General features: G+C 39.4%; 1 protein-coding gene across 6 annotated transcripts; it reads left to right on the forward strand.

The window, feature by feature from the left end:
• Positions 1 to 138: 138 nt before the first annotated feature.
• On the forward strand, positions 139 to 22,170 carry PUS7 (pseudouridine synthase 7). Of its 6 annotated transcripts, none has more exons than XM_085040498.1 (19): positions 139 to 268; positions 1,309 to 1,560; positions 3,019 to 3,078; positions 3,730 to 4,105; positions 5,968 to 6,064; positions 6,183 to 6,284; positions 7,050 to 7,194; positions 9,145 to 9,162; positions 11,454 to 11,565; positions 12,882 to 12,959; positions 14,580 to 14,708; positions 14,932 to 15,057; positions 15,355 to 15,416; positions 15,766 to 15,926; positions 16,789 to 16,915; positions 17,630 to 17,731; positions 19,510 to 19,639; positions 20,673 to 20,764; positions 21,439 to 22,170. In XM_085040498.1, exons 4-19 carry the CDS (start codon positions 3,759 to 3,761, stop codon positions 21,573 to 21,575), a joined length of 1,965 nt encoding a protein of 654 aa, XP_084896624.1. In that variant the 5' UTR covers positions 139 to 268; positions 1,309 to 1,560; positions 3,019 to 3,078; positions 3,730 to 3,758; the 3' UTR covers positions 21,576 to 22,170. The 6 variants fall into 6 exon arrangements, with proteins under 6 accessions (XP_084896624.1, XP_084896652.1, XP_084896662.1 ...); XM_085040526.1 differs by having other exon boundaries at positions 5,968 to 6,052; XM_085040507.1 differs by lacking the exon at positions 139 to 268 and adding an exon at positions 707 to 885.
• Positions 22,171 to 22,392: the final 222 nt, after the last annotated feature.

Below are 22,392 nucleotides of genomic sequence, written 5' to 3' on the forward strand. Positions count from 1 at the left end.
GGCGGGCACAGTTGGGGGCGGGCACAGTTTAGGGCTGGCCGGGGGAGGGCAGAGCCTAGGGCCGGCCGGGGGCGGGTACAGATTACGGCTGGCCGGGGGCGGGTACAGATTAGGGCCGGCCGGGGGCGGGTACAGATCAGGGCCGGCCGGGGGCGGGTACAGTTTAGGGCCGCCTCCACACGCGCGGGGCTGGGCCAGGCTCCTTCCCGCCTCCGCCTGCCGCCCCGCCGCGCTGACGCCCGGCCCGTCCTCCCGTGCCGGCGTGCGGGTAAGTGGCTCCCCCTCGGCGGCTCCCGCTTAGCGGCGGGCGGAGCCGTGCCCTCCCCCGGCAGCTGCGCGGGGCTCCGCGGCGGGGCCGGGGGCGCTCCGCCTCGGGACAACTTCACCCCGCTAGCGCCGGGCTTTCCCCTGCCTCTCCCCGGCGGGTGCCGCGTGTTGCCGGGACCCCGCGGCAGAGCCCTTCCTCCTGCCTCGCCCCCGTGCCCCGGCGCGTCCTCCCGCCCTGCCCCGGCAGCCTCGGCGCTGGCAGCGGCTCTTCCGGCCCGGCCCGGCCCGGCGCCCGGAGCGCTGTGGCGGCAGCCCGGCCCGGCCCGCGGGCTCCGAGCGCCGCTGCCCGCCCCGCCCGCGCCCTCCGCGCTGCCCCCGCTGCAAGGGCTGGCCTTGGGGCGCTGCTGCTGCATCATCGCCCTCTCCTCGGTCGCCTTGTAATCCCACGTGCCTCGTCTCAGGAGAAACCGGCTTCGTACCCAGCACCGCCGTGCTCCGGCTCTGTTCCTTAGCGCCCTGCAGCCCCCGCCGCACGCCGTGCCTGCCTGGCAGGTTCTGCGCTAGGAGCAACCGCTCGGCGCTTCTTCTCGCGGAGAATCGAGTCTTTTATTTGTAGTAGTAAACTCAGTCTCTGTTAAAACATTGAAATTGCTGCGGCGTTGATGTTTATGCAGATTCTGGCTTTTATGGAAACACCTGTTAGGGAAAGGGCCGAGACAGCTGAGCAGCTGTCAGAAAAATGCCAGGCGGCTCTCGCTAGCAGTGTGTACAAGTGAGGCAGTGTGTGCCCTGCTCACTTCAACGTGCTTCTTGAAGCAGTTATCCTGCAGAAATTATCCCAGATGATGGCTGCCGTTGGGCACGGGGATAGTACTTTGTAGTATATGAGTCACTCTTCTGCTGTGAGGACGGTCTGTGTGTGACAGCTTTGGAGTGTTTGTGCCCAACATCCAATTCTTCTAACAGTTTGTGTAATTCAATAACTAGGTATTACAGTTTATTTAAGAAGCATGAGATTTCTCTTGTTACCACCTTTGGCAGGTGTCTCAGAGGATTTCACTGTGCTGAGTGCTGTTTTGTTCACCATGTGAAGATACAAGCCATCTAAAAGCCTTTTCCACTTCAGTGCTTTATAACCCAGCCTCTGTAAATTTTGGTACATTGGAGGAGAATCTGGAAACAATGGTGAATTACTTCACTTGGCAATGATTTTTATTTTTTGTTCCTCTTGAAAGAAGGATTTTATGAACTTTTATTTGAAGACAGACTAAAATCTGTGCTTTCAGCTTGAAGGTAACTTGTTTTGTTAATTGTTCTACTTTCTTTTGTGTATGCCTTGCCACTGTTCAGGCCATACGTACACATACTTTTATAAGTCCCTCCTTATTTCCCTTTTGTTCATTTATTTTTGTGGCATCCATTTTCAGTTCTTCATTGGAGCAAAATACTTCAGGTGTTTCTAAAGCAGTTGTTCAAGTCTCTTTACCCTAACTTTGTGATCTCTTTAATGGGAAGTCCCGGCCATGAAGTCAGCAGTGGCTAACTAGTAACAATTAGTTACCAACCCAGCACATTCTGATTATCAAGTTAGTAGTGGGACTTCATTTAAAAACATGCCCTTTAAAATTTGATAGATTATGCTATTTAGTGGCTGGAGAAATAATACAGGGTGATGTGTGTAGCTCTGAAGTACTTCCCCATGCCTAGATTAATTTCTCAGTAACAACTGAATCCTATTAATTTAGAAACTTCACTGTTGTGGACAAAACTGACTTGACATGGGAAATATAATTTGTTACTGGTTAACTTTTAATTACCAGTTGGCTAGTGATATATAAAGAAGACCACTACTTAAATACAGACTCTGGGAAAACTCCATTCCTCCTCTTCTTTCCTTGGCCCCTCAGGTTATGCTCTGTCCCTTGGACAAGGCAGTGGTAGTATAGGAGGTTGGGGTTGGTACATGGAGATTTCTTTCTGCTGCTCGTTTCTTCTGCTCCCATATGGTCCTCTCCACGGGCCCCTCACTGGTGTCCCTGTCCCAGCGTGGGCACCTCCACTGGCCACAGTCCCTTCAGGGGTGTCCCCGCTCCAGCATGGAGAGTCTCCTTCCAAGAGTGCATCTCCAGCTGTGTCCCCAGCAATTGTCCCCTTCTCCGTGCTTCTCTGCGCTTTATTTAGTGCTCTGTCGTGTGTCTCCTCCTGTGCTTTCTTTTGCATTTGCTTCCACTGGCAGCTTCTCCCTGTTTCAAACAAACTGGAGTGGAGAGACCACGTGCTCATTGATGAGTTGGAGGATGGCAGGCAGTGGGTATATGGAGCCAGCTGGAACTGGCCATGGCCCACACAGGGCACTTTATGGCCTCCTCCCATGCAGCCCCCTGCTACAAAAAACTGCAGTTTATCCCCAGTACACTCATGTACTAGTTGGGTGATGCTGAAAGAAAGGTCCTGTCCATGCCTGATTATAGGAACTCCAGTTTCCTTTTATAAACATAGAAATAAAACCAAAGTTCTCTCCTGTAGCTTGCTAAATAGCAAGAATGTGTTGTGTCACTAGGATGTTAATACTTTTGCAATTGCATTTATTAACATGTCCATCTGAGGAGTTGTGTCTGCTCCTGTGCAACTGCTCATACCTGGGTCAGGGACAGCTGCTCTCTCTAATGATTGTATTCATATGTGTTTTCATAATCTTTTCTTTTTGTCATAAAACTTTCTCAAAGAGTTAGTTTTCCTTTCTTTTTTCAGATCTGAAGGCAGTGGTTTTGCTGACACAAAGGTGGCAGCTCTGAGCCCTATTCCACCAGCGTGAGTAGTCATGTTCTTCTTGGAGGTCATTTCATTTCCTGGTTGTTTTGTTTGTCCCACTGATTCAATGATTTTGGTATCTCATCCCTCTTATCTTTTGGGCTGAATTGCTGCTATCTTGAGTTCTGTGTGGCATTGTGTGTTTTTGAAGAACATTGGAAAGGAAGACATGAGATTTCAGGTTTGGGGAATCTGAGCCATTCTCTCTCAGTCTTTGCAAGATGGAATCTTGATAGAAAAGGGAATAATTGAGAGTAGTCGTGTTTAAGAGAAGGCTTGGAAACAAAAAGTTTCTTAGGCACTAAATTACTGTTGATAGCAGAGCCTGTGTGTGCACAGGCCTGGTGGTAAGGGTGGGCAAGAGTGATGATGGTGGTAGATGATCAGTAGGTAGATGAATCCTGCTGTGCTGTACCCCAGCATGCATGCTGCCCTGGGTGGGTGTTAAGTCTTCATAATATCTTCCTTCTCTCTTCCCAAGTACATATTGTTTCTCGCTGTTCAAAATGTTTACTTGATGTTTAACTTAAATAGAGAAAGTTCTATGGTTTTCCCGAAAAATTGCAGGGGGCAGAGTCCTTGGAGTGAAATGACTATGTATTTATATTGCTCTTTGCAGACAGAAAATAAGCCTTTCTTCTTCTTTCTCAGGTCTTTCTATCCTACACTGTGCCTTAAACATGGAAACTGTAGAAATGAATAGTGTATCCTTGAAACGTCCTCGCTCTGAGGATGATGTGGCCAATGCAGATGAAATTAAAAGACAGAAGATCTTGGAGAAGTCTAAGGCAGGGAACGACTCTGGGCAGAGTATTGAGAATGTAACAGAACAACCTGAGGACACAAAAACTGAAATAATCCCCAATGAGGAAAGTGAGGAGCAGGAAGAGGAACTAGAGGACAGTGATGAAGATGGAGATCCAGAGAGCTTTGCAGACATGATGAAGCATGGACTGACAGAAAGTGATGTTGGCATAACTAAATTTGTTAGCTCTCATAAAGGGTTTTCTGGAATCTTAAAAGAGAGGTAACTCTTGGTCTTGTTACATATGTTAATTCTTTGTGTAACACAGTTGTAATTCTCCATTTTCCTTTTTGGACTCTCAGGATGCAGCTGGATTATGTGGGGCCACTGGAGAGGTTCATTATGTTTTTTGCTGCTGAGACTGAAAGAAAGGTTTAGTTCGGGACTTTTCTAGATTGTTAGTTGTTTGGGATTTGTTATGTTTTGTTAAAATTTATTTTCCTGTCAAATGGAGCTCTGAAGAAGGAAGCTGTATATGAGTAGATATACATAATTCCATTGACCTTTCCTGTTTCCTTTGCTCTCTGGCAGCAGTACACATAAAACCTTATGCAGTGCACCTACCTTTTGTACTGCTCCTCACTGTTCATATAAGATGCACTGGAGAACAGCATCAAAACCATCCTTTGGTTCTTTGCTTTGCTCTAAATTTTTTATACTAATGTTTTTAAAAAAGTATATTGTCAAGTGGCCTGTTAGGCTTTAAATTATTGTCTGATCAGTCGTAATGCCATTTACAAAACATGGAAGTGAGTTTTAAAATTGAGGGTGTGGAATTTTATATTGTATATTTAATAAGATGTTTGGGCTTTAATAGCTTTTTTTAATGAAACTTCTAGGTTTTTTTAAAATTCAAGAATGTTTTTGAATAAACAGAATGCAAATACAAAAGCTCACTGAAGTGAGAATCATTGTTTCCCATACTTAGCAAAGCAGTTAAAGCTGCTTTTTTTACACACTGAAAAGTCCCTAGTTTTAAATACTGGCTTCATGTAGATAATCTTACATTAAAATATGATATATGCATATTATGTATGTATTTAATCTTTATGTGCTGCATTAAGCCGCTGGTGTAATTCTTCTCTGGGAAACACAGTCTGTGCTAAACCTTCTGGGAAATCTGCCAGTTCTGGTTGGCCAAAGGTAGCCATGTGGTAAAAAATTCGTGGGTTTGTGAGGTTTTTTGGATCCTAGTTTTTAACACCTATTATTAATTCATTCTTGACATTTTTGTGATGCCATCACTAGCGTGTCTAGACAGCTACAGATAATACAAGAGAGGACACATAGCACTCCTCAGGAGGGAATTCTGCCAATATGATGTATGTCTGCACAGAGGGATGGCAAAAGGGTCTTGGGGGAGATGCAGTAGAAGGCTTCCCATGGTGAAGTTTTATTCATCTTTCAACATTGATAGACTAAGAATTGTTGTGGGTTTTTTTTTTCCACTTTGCTAGCAAATGCTACTTAAAAATCTAGCAGTTGCAACACAAACCAACTGTGCTCTGTTATGGTTGGGCTGGTTTTATTATTAGACATGAGTGACTGGATTGAAAATGTCGCAGTAAAATTCTTTCTTGCTGTCATAAAGTATGCAGAGTAACTTTATTTGAAAGATGTTCTCTATAAATGAATATATGAACAAAGCTGAATTTGTCCTGGCTTCTGTAGAGTGGCTAAAATGCACTTTATTTTGCAGGTTATTTGAAGTGACAGAGTTAATAGAGTAGTTAGTGCATTGCACGTTGTGGCAATGCAGTAGAGTCTTAATTGCCAGTAATGACTGGGATTGAGCATAAGCATTACTGATCTCTTCAAACTAGTGAGAAAATCACTCAGAAAAGCTGCAGCAGGTGTTTGGTGAACTGCAAAGAAGTCTGCTGTGTTTAGATGTGTGTTCTTGTGTTATCATTCTGGGGGGTGGGGATAGTTACAGCTTTCTCATGGTGAAATTTGTCTTATGGGAATTGAATTATGTGAATTCAGAATTCTTCAGTGAATTCTGCTAACATGCAGCTTTAGAAAAGGACATTATGTAATGTGGGATTTTTATTACAAATGTAATACATGTTTCTTTCTATCAGATACTCGGACTTTGTTGTCCATGAAATAGGCAAAGATGGACGTGTGAGCCATTTAGATGACTTTTCTGTTCCAGTGGATGATGAGGTAAATTTTGAGGTAAAGATTTGGTAGTGGTTATACTTCTTAATGCTCCTTAAGGAAGAACATTGAAAGACTGGAAGTTGTTCCGTGAGGGTTACTGGATGTTTGTTTTTTCCCCCCAAATATGTATTAGGACCCATCAGAAGAAACATTTACAGTTTTGTCAGACGAAGACAAGCAGCGTTTAGAGGAACTCCAGCTTTTTAAGAATAAGGAAACTAGTGTTGCCATAGAGGTAAAGTAATAAATTATATGAAGGTTGGGGTGGAGGCACAGGGAGGATGAGAGAGGGAGGGAGTGGAAGGTACACACTTTCTAATGCATGTAGGGTGTACGAGCAGTTTGAACGTGTTGTGACAGGTAACACCAAACTGTGTCCAGTTTAGAGTTTAATTCTTTAAAGTCTTAGAGATGTACTCAAATTCATGCATATGTGAGTTGCCATTTTGATTTTGGTGGGACTGTACACAGGAACTAAAATACAGATTTTAATTCCTGTGGTGTTAAAATTATCTTGCAGTATTTTGGTTTTCTGTCTAGTATTGTTTTAAAGAATAAGACGATTTGCATAAAATATCTATCCTGATGAAACACTACTTTCAAGGTCAGTGTTTAGTGATTTAATATAAAATAAGATAATTGAAAAGAAGATAAATATGGTCTTCTGTGACAAGAAAAATAAGAAGGTACAAAATGAAATGAAATCCTTGATATTTTCAAATGTTCTAATATTCCACATACTCGAAGAATAACTGTTGAGCTAAATTTGGGACATGGAGATGAGTAAGATTAAATCTGGTAGTTTTGAATAAGCAATCACACATTAAATAATGTTATCTAATTTTAGCTAATTCTTTCTCCTTTAAGGCACCCTCCCCTTTTGTTAATTTTTAAAATTTATGATAAATTATATTTATATTTCTATGAATACATAAATATTTAAATTAATGTTAATAAATATTAATTTATTTGGTTTCTGCATGTATGTGTATTAACACAGGTAATTGAAGACACCAAAGAAAAAAGAACCATCATCCATCAGGCTGTGAAGTCCTTGTTTCCGGGACTGGAGACTAAAACAGAAGATCGAGATGGAAAGAAATACATCATTGCTTATCATGCTGCTGGGAAAAAAGCATTGGCAAGTGAGTTTCAGTATCACAGCAGATGGGTAAAGTAAATGCTAAAATTATCCCCAGAGTAAGAATTGCTAGTAAGTACTTGAGGTGAGTGTGCTTCCTAATGTAGTCTGGCTTCACTTTTTCCTCATTGGAGCTTATGCTGTGCATCTAAAAGTATTAGGACTACAAGACATGTTTTAAATTTCTACTTGATTTTTTTCTAAATAATTAATCCAGTACAGCCATGTTAGAAGAGAGAACATCATCATCTACTTCAGTGGGAATAGGCAAAATAGAGGCTTTATTTTCAGTACTTTTTGAATTTAGCTTTCATGATCTTAACTGGGTGTGTAAGTGTGCTTTGTGGGAGTAAGAGTTTGTAGTTGGAATGTGTACATTACATTGATAGTTGGTGTAATCTTGATTATCTTGAATATTCAGGACAAAATTCTCAAGTACTTGAATAGAGACAAGCGTGTATGTGTTTTGTCAGATTTATAGTTTCATGTAAACATAGTTTATTTACCATGATTGTTACTTCTGCTTCCAAGGCTAATTATATTGGCAGAAAATGATCTTTATTCATTATAGATCACAGTTAGTCCTTTGGAATAGTTGAATTAATGAAGGATTTTCTAAAAGGTGGTGTTATCTGCCTTAATCTTACAAAATACTGTTTTGGATAGTGGGAATAAATTAATGTTTTTTACGTCTTTTACTGTTATTACAAAGTCATTGCTTCTGTAAGTTTAGAGGGTTACCTACATGCAGAATGGTACACATTTAAGAAAAGATACTAAGGTTTGGTTTAAAGTGGTTGCATTCCTCTGTCATTTCAACCTACTACATAAGATGGGATGTAAACCTAACCCTTTAATTTTAAAGATGAAGGAGATGGAGGAAGGATAAGGAGAAAGATTAATTTAAAATGGGAAATAAAATAATTTCCCTTTGCTTAGTTTAGTTGTTTGTTTAATGCTTGCTATAGGCAAATATGGGAATATTGTATTTTTATTGGTCCAATTATAATGTGTTTGTCTTATTTAATCATGTTTAGAAAATGTGTATGTTTGCATGCTTTATGCATGGAGTATGGATACTTACCAGCACAAAATTCTCCTCAGCCAGTTTTGTTCTCTGTTGGCTTGTAATGGTTTTTCCTCCACCTTTTCCTTCTGCTGCTTCCGTTGTTTAACCATTGTTACAGTCAAGTGGATGTTGTTATGCTGATTTAAGAGACACTATATAAAAGAATTTAAGTATTTGAAATATGCTGAAAGGAATTTAGTGGTGTGTCTCTAGGATTAAAATATTATGTGGAGCACCATCTTGTGATGTAGAGAAGCATCGTTTATATAAACTTGGCTCCCCCAGCTGTGATGCTGCAGGCACCTGTGCATGTTGGTGGAGATGTGTCAGTTCCTGTGAGTGTGTGCAAATGCTTATGGATGTAAGACTGAAGTTTTTAGTCAGGATTATATTTATCTTTCTTGTTTATATATCCACAAACTTGTCTTAGTCCTGAATGGGCTCCCCAGGCAAGAAACATTTCAGAGGTGTTCTAATACTGGATTATTAGCTGAGATACCTGATTATTTTTGTTGGTAACATAAAACGTTACAAAACATACTACTTAAAATTTAAAATCAGAAGCTGCTGTGTGTCTATAGTCAGTTTACCCCCCAAGTACTTAAAATACTGTCTTACTAAATTGTCAGTAAACTTGTTTCATCATTGTCCACAAATTTTGTTGCATCTCCGATTGAAGCTTTCCATATGTTCACTGTTTGCCTCTGCACGATTCCATTGCATAACTGTCCAAATTGCTGTCATCCACCACCTACCTGTTGGATGCTCCCTGAAGCATAAACAATCCCATAACCATAAACCTGCATGTTCACCTCTAAAAACCCTTTGACAGTCTAAAAATTAAATGCTGCTCTTTTGTACTCTTTATGCTCTGCATTGGGACAGAGGTCAGAACTGCAACAGGTAAGAGATGTTGACATTTCATGCTAACAAAAATGAAATGCCAACCATTATGACCTCCTAAATAGCAACAGGACTGGCCAAACTAGTAACAATTTCTTAAAAATCCCTACACATAAGTATTGCTTAAAATGCCCTGGAACAGCCAAGAATTAGGCTTGTTCTACCTCTTTTTCGTAGTGCAGTATAGGCAGTATTCATTTGGTGCAAAGAAAGTCTGCTAGCAATAAGTGATAAGAATCATCAATTTTGGCAGTACATGTTGACAGCTATAGTAAATTTTCCATGGATTTCATTTAGCCAAGCCTTTGCCCTTCAGCCTATATTTCAGACACTACTATCTGTTTTTATACAACTTTAAAAGCATATATCACACATCCTGCTGTTTGAAAAGAGCTTCCACCCCTTGAGTTTCAGCAAAAGGTTTGGAAAAAGGGCTAGGAAATACAATTTTATTGTCAAAAATGTAACATGACTCTGAAACACAGCAATAAAGACTGCAAATTGTCCCACTGGTCCATCTACCCAGTTGAATGCTTTGAAGTATTGGGTGAGGAATGGTTGAGTACCAGGACTGTGTCTGCAGCCTCCATTGGATAGGCTCATGAGGATAGGCTCCCACAGCATGAGGAGCCTACTGGTCTGTACAGTACCTACAGAATCCTTTTAATGTAGGTCACATTAGGGCTCGCCTCTTGAAGTGTGTTGAAATGACCATGTGCAAGATATATTAGTTAAATATTAAGAATGGTTCCAGCTGGAGAAGATACTCCATGTGAATTGAGCTCTTACTCTCTTCCCTTCTAATTGCTAAGATCCTTGAGGAGGACCTTGCTCTTCCAGCTGAATGCAGTGTTTCATTGACTGAGTTTAAGAGCAGTGGTGGCTCAGAAGGGGAGACCAGCAGGAGCATGAGGTCTCCAGCTCAGGTCCTACGAAACTGTGGGTGGGGTGCTGTGCTTGGAAATCAATGGTGCAAGGCAAGTGGTGCAATAGTTCTTAGTGACTATAACCTCTGCATATAGTGTTTTACACTGTAGCATCCAAAATTATCTTTGCAGTAGTGTGTGCATGAATGGCAGCTTCTCAAAAACAAGCAAGAATTAAACATGCTTACTGTCTGTGTGGGATATCTGGACTTTATAAAACTAACGTGGAAAAAAACAGCAGTATTTCCCAAGAACTTCCTTCCTGCACTGGTGTTTGTATATTGAAATAAGGCTGGCTTTTTCAGTTAGCTTTTGCTGTTATGAAAGATGCTTATGCCCTTTTTTTACAAAACCAGGAATGTCTGCTTAGTGACTAGCAAGAGATAAGGGACTTCTTATTTAAAACAAAACAAATTCTTAATTTTCTTCTTAAAAAACAAGGAATTGATTAGCCTCAGAATTGAAGGAACCTAACAATTAGTTGCTAGACCTGTGTAGAATCAGTCCGCCTTCCAAATAATGTCATTGACAGTGGATTATTGGAAAAGGAAAGTTTTATCTCTGGGGATTTTTACATGAAAAAAAAAAAAGCTTGACAAATCATTGATGGTTTTCTTCCTTCTCTAGAAAATGTCAAATAGTGGCACAGAATTGTAAATCAGTTATTAGTGTGTGGGATCTGAAATGATTTCAACCTCTGGCCTTCTCCAAGTGTGGCACAATACCTGCCGTGGATTATCTGTTAATGTCTCTCTTGTACCAGATTTCTTGCTCCCACTGGATTTAAAAAAAGAATCACCTTAAAGCAATTTTTTTAGTATGATTTTTTTAGGGTGTTGTAGCAATGCAGTTCATTCTTCTGCATGACGCACAGCAAAAATCCTACAGAAATAAAGAGTATGTCTGTACTATAAATAATAATGGTAGTCTTCCCACCAACAGGGCTCCAGTGGTCCTCAACTATTAATTACAGAGGGAGCTAGAAGAAATGTAGTGTAGCTTCTGTTGCTGAAAGTCAGTATAATGATAATGTTTTTGAGAAATTTAATCAGGTGATACAGCAATTAAATGACTAGGGTATATTTTCAGATCATTTCATGACAAAGGAGCTGTCACTGTTTCATTCAGGATTTTCTAGGTGACAGAACTGATTAAAAAGAAGTTTACAGTCCAGTGGAAGGGGAGGTCTTTTTCAATATGCTTTACAGCTTTTGCTGTCAGTAATTAACTCTTTCCTTTTCATTTTTTTAAAAGCAGATGGAAATTAGCAGACAATGAATCTTGCATTTTTAAAATAAATGTAGCTGCAATGGCAATTATATTAATTTTTTTAAAAGTGACACTTTAACCTTTTTGCTTTTAAAGATCCAAGAAAACACTCTTGGCCGAAATCTAGGGGAAGCTACTGCCATTTTGTGCTTTACAAGGAGAACAAGGATACTATGGATGCCATTAATGTCCTATCCAAATTTTTAAGGTAAGGCTGTTGTTTCTGCCATCCTGGCTGGTGTGCAGCCTTCCCCCTCCATGTTTCCTACTGCTGTAAATGTTATGCTTCAGAATTACATAAGAGCAACACAAGTGATTGCTATTCTCTAATTTGTAGACAGTTTAAAATGAAAAGTTATTTTAGAACCCCAAATTTGAAACTTGAAAGTTTTGTGAGGAGGTGACAATGGAACAAAACGAGTCTAAGAAATTCAAAAGACTATTCTACTGCTTCAATGGAAAAAGTCCACAATTGACGCTGGTTGATCTGAGAAAGGCTTGGCAGCGCAAAGCCTCAATGTGCGTAACCTGAATTAAAAGCCATTTTTTCACCAGTTTGTGAACATATGCAAGTATGTTATCAACCTGTCTGATATTGTTGTGATAATATGCTGATCAGTTCCTAAGCAGTTACAGTTGATAAACTGTTGTTCCATGTATTAATTTCTCCATGGCAACACAGGCTTAGTTCCTTTCACCCCATCAAGTGCAGAAACAAAAAGATTTGCCAAGGCGTGACATGAACACAGTGAATTGCAGAGGAAAAGCAATTTTAAAATTGGGTCAGTTCAGTGATCTACTTGGAGGGAAAATTCCCCACTTCTCTCCTCCTTTCTCCCTTTGCCCTCCTTGTAAAAAAAAAAAAAAATTGTAATCTAGACTGTAACCAGTGAACTACTTAGTATTTGTATTTGAGAACAGAATGGCAAGAGCATAGTTAGGTGGAAAACTCTATGTAATGGCAATCCTGCTACCCCCTGGTGCCCTGAACTGGAATAACTGGAAATGCTCCCTGTCAACACAGGTTGTCAAGTACAAAGTGGAAAGAAAAGGAAATTTTCCTCATAAGGAAAGAAATGGATTGAATGTTAAATTAACTTCTCATATTCACACATAATGTGCAGGCATGGTATTCAAACAGACATGTTTGAAGTTTAAGGAAGAAGTGGACATGAAATTTTTTTAGTGAAGTTGGTGGTGGCTGTCCATTTGTACATTGAGTGAATATATATAAAGTATTACTTCAGAGCTCATATTTTGAAAGCACTGCTGTGTTAAAAGTGAATTTGTCTACATATAATTAAAACAGAAATTAAAACATAGAAGTTTCCTTGTGTTTTATGTACTTATGGATAATAAAATGTCACATGCATGTCAAATAGTAACCTAGTTCTGAGGAACGTAGGTATATTTTTCTTGTTTTAATTTATAAGACTAATATTTCTAGGTAATTATGCTGAAAATTATGTTTGATCTGTTTGATCTATTTTAATATACATAATATCTGTTACTATTCCTTTTAAGAGTGAAGCCAAACATATTTTCCTACATGGGAACTAAAGATAAAAGGGCTATAACAGTTCAAGAGATTGCTGTTCTCAGGTGAGTAAAAGTACAGTCTGGAGCATTTGCACTTCTGCCGTCGTAGCTTGGATATCTCACTAAATACCTAAAAGGCTCAGTGACACAAATGGCAGATTCTGGTCCTGACCTTGTAAAGCACAGGTGTTGCTGTGAAGATGCCACACTGCTTTTGTATTCTGTGGTGATTGCTGATATTTTCAGTCAGTGGTGCTCTGAGTTATGGGCTGTTACGTGTACTTGGCTGAGGCAGTGGGACAGATTGCCTACGTGCTCTTAGGCTGCTTGGATCTTGTGCAACAGCAGAAAAACAGAATGACATGGTGAAAGTTATGTCCCACTTCCTTCCTGGCTTTTGTTTCCCCCTTTCTAGCTAGAATCCTATTTTCTTTCTCACTGAACTCTCTGAACAGTGCCAGAAAAGGCTAATACTGCCTTTGCTCATCTGTGAGTAGCCAGAAGGGGCAAAAAATGATGAGGAATTTTTCCTGCCTTAACCTACTCCCTTAAGTCACTTTCTAAGTTAAAATAAAATTTACTTTGTCATATCCTACGATAATTATATGGTTTCTGGGCACTTTAACTTAGTGTTAGATCCATAATTGGGAATGACAGATGTCTACCAGTCATGTATTACAATATCATTTTAGCTAACTGGAATATCCTGCCTGCACTACTCTTTACAACTTTTTGAAAACCACACTCCTTGACTGAGGAATTCAGTTTGAAAGCCAGAAGTTTGATCAAATCCTTGTTAAAAGGAGAGCATCCACTACTGAATTGTTCATCTATTTCTTCCCGGTGCTCTGTATGTGTATGCGTTAGAACATGTAAAACAAAATACTGGTTTGTGAATGGTGAGAAGCTCCAGATTCTTGTTGCTGCAAGGCAGCTTTGCAAAGTGGTGACAATTAACCAAACATGTGGTGTAGCCATCTCTGCTGCTGTTCCATTTACTTGCTAACATCATCACATTCAGTGTTGTGTCCAGGAGCTCCAGAGTGCTTTAAGTGTTGATTGTGTGGCATCTGCTCAGTGGTGCCACAGCACCTGACTCTCCTGCACAGGAGAGGGGACTCTGCCGGTTGCCAGCCTACTTTGAGCAGAGTATGCTGGTTCATGAATGTCGCTATGCTGGTAAAATTTTAGCAGAAGTGTCCAAGAGCAGCTTGGTGATGCAAAGAACAGGGTATGCTTCCAAAAATACTAGCAGCAAAAATGGCAGGTATCAGTGACAGATTGGATTCCATGTTCCTTCATCTGCACTCAGCATACACAGTAGCTAATTTTACTTAACTCTGGGTTTATGACTGTACTAACTGAGATGTATTCATGGAGTAGTTACTCAGTGCAGAGTTCAGCTTGTGGGGTATGGTATACGTCAGTATTGCAACATACTTTTTTGGAGTGCATGTTTTAACATAGATGTGAAAATAGTCTGTTGTGGTATACATTTTCTTTTGTATGAGTACCCTTAAGAATTATGTGGGGGGTTTTTTAGCCATTTCATTAAAATAATTTGAAAAGGCAACAGTAGAAAGTTGGGAAAACTGGGCTTACTGATTTTTTTATAATGCCAGCATTTTTATATTTATCTGCTTTTCTAAGCACAGGTTGGTCACTGTTGTCTCTTTCTTTTAGAATCACTGCACAAAGACTTGCTCATTTGAATAAATGTTTGATGAACTTCAAATTAGGAAATTTCAGTTACAAGAACCATCCACTAAAACTGGGAGAACTGCAAGGGAACCATTTCACTGTTGTTCTCAGGTAGTATGTTACTATGTATTCAGCTGGTTCTGTTAGAATTTTTTTCCTTTAAACAGATAAGTGATATCAGTGCAACTTGTATTACAAAAAAGAAGTCTTATTGGCAGGAGACTGTTGACTTTGATGCATGCTATCTAATATTGATGTTAAGCTTTGATATAAAGGGCATCACAAAATAGCATAAACTCTTAATCTGTCCATAACTTTTTTTTTTTAATGCTAGAAACATAACAGGAACTGATGACCAGATAGAGCAAGCAATGCATTCACTCAGGGAAATTGGATTTATTAATTACTATGGAATGCAAAGATTTGGAACCACAGCTGTTCCTACTTATCAAATTGGCAGGTATGTGTTGCTTTCATCCTCCCTCCCCCTTTTTTAAAAAAATTTTTTCTTATCACCATGTAACTTCATGTATTTTTGGGAACATTCTTCTAGCATATTGCATGTACTAGTTTTAATTTTAGATTCAAGAAAGATCTTGTTTCTGAACTTGCTTCAGCAGTTGTCTTGCATAATAGCACTTGCTACTTTTAATGTTGCATAAATCTAAACACTAATACTTATTTTTTTGTAATTTTGCTAAATCCCTTTAAAATATATTTAGTCAGTTCTCAATACACTTTTCTGTTTGAATCCTAGAGCTATTCTACAGAACAATTGGAATGAAGTAATGGATTTGATATTAAAACCACGACCAGGAGGTGAGAACTGAAAAATGATACATCACGTGTTTCTGTCTCTTCACCTGCAAGAAGTGTATGTTTAGGAAAAACTTGAGCCAGTTTAGGAATGGAGAAGCAATCTTCAGACTCTCTGCCTCACTTTCGTTGCTATGCAGTTTCTTGCAGTGGGGATGAAAAGGGGCCTGAATATTTAGAGAGTCTGCTCAAACTCCCTGTGAAACCTTCCAACGTCAAGTGTTCTGTGATTCTTTTAATCTCTAATTACCATGACTGAAACTTTAATTTTTCAACTGTTTTAACAAAAGGTGAGATGGATGTTTTTTTCTGTGTGTAGTTAAAATGTTTTTATTTTACATCCTTGTTCTAGCTGAAAAAGGATACTTAGTCAAATGCAGAGAAGAATGGGCAAAGACTAAAGATCCAGCAGCAGCCCTCAAGAAACTACCTGTAAAAAGGTGCGTGGAAGGACAGCTTCTACGTGGACTCTTAAAGTATGGAATGAAGAACATAATCTCTGCATTTGGCATAGTGAGTGTAAAAGTGCTGGGCGGGATTTGAATAAACATTCTTTTGATGGTATCAGGATGAATTTGAGACGGACTCATAGATGCTTGATGAATAGAAGGTTAAGTTTGAAAATCTTTCCGTTTATCCTGCGTTTTTGCTGGAAGTACTGCTGCATAGTAACTGATGACATCTGTAATTAATGTATGCATAATGAGCCTTCCAGTTTATTCAACAATCTCCCTGGTATGTGGGAAGCAATACAGTTATACTTAGTAACTGTGTGTAATATGGATCTGAGAATTGTGCAAATGTTCAGTTTCAGTGTTTTCCTGTTGCTTCAAAAGTATAAATCAAACTGCTGCTGGGCTAATGAATCAGCCTGGCATAGAGGTGATGGATTCACTTGTCATTTTCAAGAGCGGTAATCAAGATCAAGTCTTTGGAGAAAATACCTCATCACCAGCAAACTACTGAGCCCATTGTAGGAGCTGGGGGATAATTTCTTGTTTATGAAGAAGATAATTAGAATAAGACTGTGCTTTCACAGCTGCAAAGTTTACTTAAGACTTCAGGAGGTTGAGTATGAATTCAGTTTTTTATAATGGACCCATGTGTTTGAGCCGTTGAATTAAAAAAGTGGTTTTTTAAAATTTAAGCATAGTTCTTTTTTTGTGCAGATTTCAAATGTATAAAAGCATTATTTCTTCACTTAGCCTTTTCCAAAACAATGAAAAAAAAATCAAATCTGTATACCAAGAAATTGTCTAAGTCTTATTGCTGGATAAGATAACATTTCAAGTATGTGCCTTTTTGGTTATGATTTTGAGAAAAAAACAAAAAAATATACCTTTCTATTGTTTAATATTTTTTTCTTTACCTCTAGATACCAAGAAATAATCGTTTAATGTATATTCATAGTTACCAGAGTTATGTGTGGAATAATATGGTGAGCAAGAGAATAGAAGAATATGGGCTTAGAGCTGTACCAGGAGATCTCATACTTAAAGGAGGTAAACTCAGACAAAGAAAGTGATGCTGTGTAGTTCAGATTCCTGGGAAAACAAGGCATGTAGCTGTTTGTCTGATACTGCTTACATAGTTTCTTTTCTCTCACCTGTTTTGGCCCAATATATCTGTATCCATTGGCCTGTTTTAGACAAATTGTGCAAGGCATTGGAAGTTAGGTATTACACTTCCATGAGCTGTTTGTCTGTTTTTTCAAATAATTGGATAGGGAAGAGAGACTATGGAGGGCTGATTATTCTCAAGAATGACTTCAAACCTAGTTGAGCTATGAAGAACTTCCACAGTGGAAGGATGTTATGAAATGGTAACCATAGAAGTTTTTGATGGTATTAGTATCTTGTAATGCAGAAGCTCCACTCAGTTAAAACTTTCTTTGCTTGGATTTGCTCTGGCATTTCCTACAGTATTTCTCCTTTGTGTATGCCTGATGCCTATAAGGGAGCTGTTCCTCTAGTAGTCCTTACTTTGTGTAGCTTTAAGTCACTGGAAGCCAGGCTGTGATTCTGCCAGTAACTGTGACAGCCTTGGAGGCTGTTACTTCTTTTCTTGGAAATGTTGTCTATTAAATGAGATAAAAGATGATAGTTATCCCTCTCAGAGTAAGCTTATTTCAATCAAAGGCTTCATTTTAAATTTAGCTGAAGTTAACTGTCACAGGCATCCATACTGGTAACTTCATTTTTCTGTCCTGACTGCAGCCACAGCTGTTCACATTGAAGAAGGAGATGTTGATAACTACACTATCCACGATGTAGTGATGCCATTGCCTGGATTTGATGTTATTTATCCAAAACATAAAAGTAAGTCTGACTGTTAACTGACATACTTACTCTGAAAATGGAAGTCTGCTTTAAGATTGTTCTTAAAAGGTAGATTGGATCTACTCAACCTTGGTGACTTTTAAAGCAATACATCAGATCTCTGATAGATTAATGTCAGCCTTTTGTTGCTGCCAGGGCCCTGTGTTCAATCTCCCCACTGAACAGATTCCCCACTGGGAATCCTAGATGACTGTCAGCAGAGCAGAGTTTCTCCCTAGCCTGTATCACTGCAAGAAGTTAATCAGGTACAGGATTTTGTCCTTGATGAATTTAATGAGATTCTTCTTGGCCTGTTCCTGTAGTGTGCCTTGGTCCTTCTGAATGGCAGTCCAGTCCTTGCATGTATTAAATGCCATCCCAGCTTGGTTTAGCCCACAGATTGGTTGGGGTAAATTCCAGCTCTATTTCCACTATTCTCCACTATTTCACAGGACACATCCAGTTCCTTGAGGAACTCTGCTTCTAGATAGAGCTCAAACCAGTAGCGATTACACTTTGAGATGGTGAGCTAGACAGCTGTTGCCCACTTATCAGTCCACCCACTGTAATGTTCTAACCTTGGACACAAAGATGCTGTGGGAATATGTTGACAGCCTTGCTAAAAGCAAGGCAGGCAACAGTCCCTGCTCTCCCCTCATCCACAGGTGTAATAATTTCATCATAGAAGACAGTAAGGTTGGTGGGTTTTTTGCTTTTTCTCTTCCTTATTCTTCCTTTATTGAAACCACAGTTATTGGGTGCCCAAAGAGGATTAGCTCCATTATTTTTCCCAGGGACCAGAGTGAGCCTGACTGGTCTGTAATTCCCTAATTACCTTGCCTGCCCTTTCTGAAGTTGGGTGCAACACTTGGTTTTCTGCAATTATCTGGGACATCCCCAGATCTGCACAATCTTTCAGAGATGATAGAGGAAAAACTTCACCATGATGTGAGCCAGTTCTCTCAGCCTGTAGCTTCTCCCACTACTGATACTCCCTCTCTTTCTTGAACCTTGTCTCCTAAGAAGAGAGGCCTGGGGCACCTGGCTGGTCAAGGCTGAGGCAAAAGAGGCACTGAGACCATCAGCTTTATGTCTATCACTAGACCAGCTGCCCTGTTTAGCACCAGGCCAATGCTTTCCTTGCATTCTTTCATTCCTTATGTTGCAGCTTAACTCTTGTTGGTCTTGATGTCTGTTGCTGCTTTCACTGTAGCTGAGCTTTGGCTTTCCTAACACCATCTCTGTGTGCCTGGACAATGCTGGCATTGTCCATATTTGTAGCTGGCCCTAGATTTCACCTGCTCTATTTGTCCTTATATATGAGGTTAGTTATTAGTTACCTGCACGTTTTCCTCAATATTGGATTGAACTGTTCTTGTACTTGGTTGTCAAACTGTCAGCTCATTTCTCTCTGCTGCTTTTCAATGAGAGAGTAATGGGCAGTTTGGCCTTTTATTTTTAATTCTTCATACACCTGAGATTAGTCCTGTGAAGTGTAGAAAACTGGAAAGCATATATGAGATGGCAATTAAATGTCAAAGTATTTTGTAAGATTGGTTTTCAGCCAAAATTTGATTTGATAAGATGCTTTCTTGGTTACTGCCTGTACTAATCAGGATGTAGAAGCAAACAAGTAATAAGATTTGCAGTAATTTTAAACTTTAGTGTAGCATTTATCCCATATATGCTGAGAACTACTAAATGTAAGGGAAGGAATGATCCATGAAAACAGGCTGTTTAAATTGCTCTCTTCTATTAAATATTTTCATCTCTTGCAGTTGGTGAGTCCTACAAGGAGATGCTGGTAGCTGACAATCTTGATATCAACAACATGAGGCACAAAATCAGAGATTACTCACTTTCTGGAGCATACAGAAAGATTATCATTCGGCCTCAGAATGTCAGCTGGTAAGTGGGAACATACAGGCAATGACACTTGAATTCACAGCATAGAGTTTATGAAAGTACAAAAAACCATGAGATTTATCCATGGGACATCCACACAGACCAAAACATGGGTATGGAGGAATCTCTCTGCACTTCTCTCATGTTTTTAATGCAGTTGAAGTTGAACTATACCCTTATTTCTTAATTGGTCCTCTGGTTCTGTGGTGGAGGAGTATCAAAACATCTATCTAGTTAGTTGTTCACTCCTTGCAAGGGCTTGCCTGGAGATGTTAAAACAATGATAGATGCTATGAGAAAGTTGGTCTCCAATTACCTGTCAGTCAGAGATTTGTATCACTTAAACCTACAAAATCACTGTAGTTATACAACTTAGTTTTCATATGGCAACTGAATAAATAACTTTTAAACAGGGAACTGTACAAATGTGCAGAAAGACATGATCACTGATGCATAGAATAAAATATAGAGGATGTAGGAGGGAGCCCAAAAATACAAATATTTATACACTTGAAACATCAGCACTAATTAATATTAGGTTTACCTACTTCCCAGTTACTTCTTCAGCCTCATGATTACATATGGGATTTCTGTTAAATGAATGGCAGAAACAGTAGAATGCATTTAAGCCCTTTCAAAATTTAGATGACTGTGTTGAAAGGCTTTGCTCCTGCTAGGTACTCTTAGAGTTGACACCATTCTTCTCTTAATTTCATGAACTATAATTCATGAATAGCTGGAAATTCTGACAGCCCATGAGGGAAAACAGATGAGTTATGCAAAGAAACTTTTAATTTACAATTGTTTTTTAATAATCTTTATAAAGCCAAGGCAAGTCTTCTACATAAAGCTTTACCTGTTATTTTGCCATAAAGGTCACATAACTATTTCATTATAAAATCAATTCAATTTCTGTTAAAAATGTCAAATTGGAACAATAGTGATAAGAAATATCATTATAATAAATGCACATGTATAAAAATGTTTCCCTAAACAATTAAAAATAATAATAGTAAAATTTATTTATATTAAAAAGGGAAGTTGTTGCATATGATGATCCTAAAATTCCATTATTTACTACGGATTTGGATAAACTGGAAGGCAAACCATTACCAGTTCTCCCTACAGGTAAGTTGATTTTTCTGCTAGTTTGGTAAATGGAAGTTTGATCTGGGTGTTGCTTTCAACTGCTACATATTGAAAGCTCCTCTAAGGAAGAGCTTTCATTTAACTATAGACTGTTAATGGTATCAACAACCTCCAAAGCCAGATACCAAAGTAAGAAGCCTTATTTCTCAAAGGTGCAGGCCATTCCTCCAGCATCTGTATTGACTGTTATATTTTCTTACAGGCATCTGTAAAATCAAGTAAATGCTTAGCAGTAAGGGTCTGCAACTAACAAAGGTGGAATTAAGTCACAAATTGTCTATATATTGAGCTTGTATTATTGGTGCTGAACACGGGAGATGACTCAAATACTTAACTGTGGGCACAAAGTGTTTTGATGCTGCTTTCTGGAAAAGTGAAGACAGGCTAGGAACTCAGTCTGAAAGAACAAATGTTTGCTTTTGAAAGAAGAAACTCTCAAACCACCACTTTGTGCTGAGAGAAAATGTTAAAAAGTTGTTCCATGAAATTTTTCACTGGATTGTAAATGGGAGTGTGATGGTGGTGGTTGTTCTGCTTTATGGGCTGGGGAAGTTGGTTGTAGAAGCTGTTAGTCCCATTTATATGGCATCCAGAATAAGCATTATATATGCCTTTAACCACTTGCTGTTTTTGTCTCTTACACCTTCTGATAGATGGTAAATTCAGGGCACTAAAGATGGAGTTCTCCCTTCCCCCATCCACTTATGCTACCATGGCAATTCGAGAAGTTTTGAAAATGGACACAAGCATAAAGAACCAGACACAACTGAATACTACCTGGTTGCGCTGAATGAACTGCAAAATTACTTAATTTTAACAAACAAAAGTGTTTTCTTATTTACATGTTCTGTACAAATCTTTAAAGAGTCACAGTACAAAATTTGTATTTTTTAAAGTTTTTTTTAGTGCTAGCATTTAACTTCAGTAATCATTTGCAAAATGGTGGCTGTAATATAATATAGACATTAGTGATTGGTGCTTTTTACTGAATGATTAAGTTGCTTGAGCTGTAACATGGGTGCATCTTAAGAATTGTGCTTCTAATGGCATCAGACCTGGAAGAATGTTCAGCTTGCTCTTTGGGCAAGCACTGAATGTTTTCACGAGTTCAGCACACCTTGAAGTCTCTTCAAATACCGTGAATTTTACACGGAGAAAGATGAGTTACAACACAATCAAGATACTGATGAACATATGTGTTGCAGGAGTTTTGCTGGTAGCATTTGCACTGATGCCGTAGCGGATTCTGTTAGCAAGGCTTTTGTGTGCTGTAGAGCTGTACAGCTCTTTTATATAGTTCGACTTTTCATTGAGAAAATACTTGTATTTTCCAGCTAATACCTGTACCAAAGAACAGGTACTAAAAATAAATTAAACCGAACCTCTGGGCGTGTAAGTGCTTCCTTTGCGCCTGTTCCTGCGCATTGCTGGCGGGGAATGAGCCGGGCTTCCGCTTGGGGAAAAAAATACTGTGGAGTTGTTCTAAAAAGACACAGCATTTTCAGCCCAATGCAAAGCCTGTCTTGCAAAAAGCATGGCGGGCCAGCGCGGCGGCGTCCGCAAGGACCGGGTAGGCCGTGAGGTGCCTCAGAGCAGGGGCCGTGTCC

This window comes from Lichenostomus cassidix, chromosome 1Aa (genome assembly GCF_008360975.1).
Source record: "Lichenostomus cassidix isolate B80296 chromosome 1Aa, HeHo_3.0, whole genome shotgun sequence".
Lineage (NCBI taxonomy): Eukaryota > Metazoa > Chordata > Aves > Passeriformes > Meliphagidae > Lichenostomus > Lichenostomus cassidix.

What these genes read in the sequence shown, in the direction of transcription:
- PUS7 (XM_085040498.1), top strand. Translation starts at nt 3,759, where the DNA reads ATGGAAACTGTAGAAATGAATAGTGTATCCTTGAAACGTCCTCGCTCT. An exon ending in GTCCTATCCAAATTTTTAAG is followed by an intron (nt 11,566 to 12,881) that starts GTAAGGCTGTTG and finishes ATTCCTTTTAAG; the next exon opens with AGTGAAGCCAAACATATTTT. An exon ending in AGATCTCATACTTAAAGGAG is followed by an intron (nt 16,916 to 17,629) that starts GTAAACTCAGAC and finishes TCCTGACTGCAG; the next exon opens with CCACAGCTGTTCACATTGAA.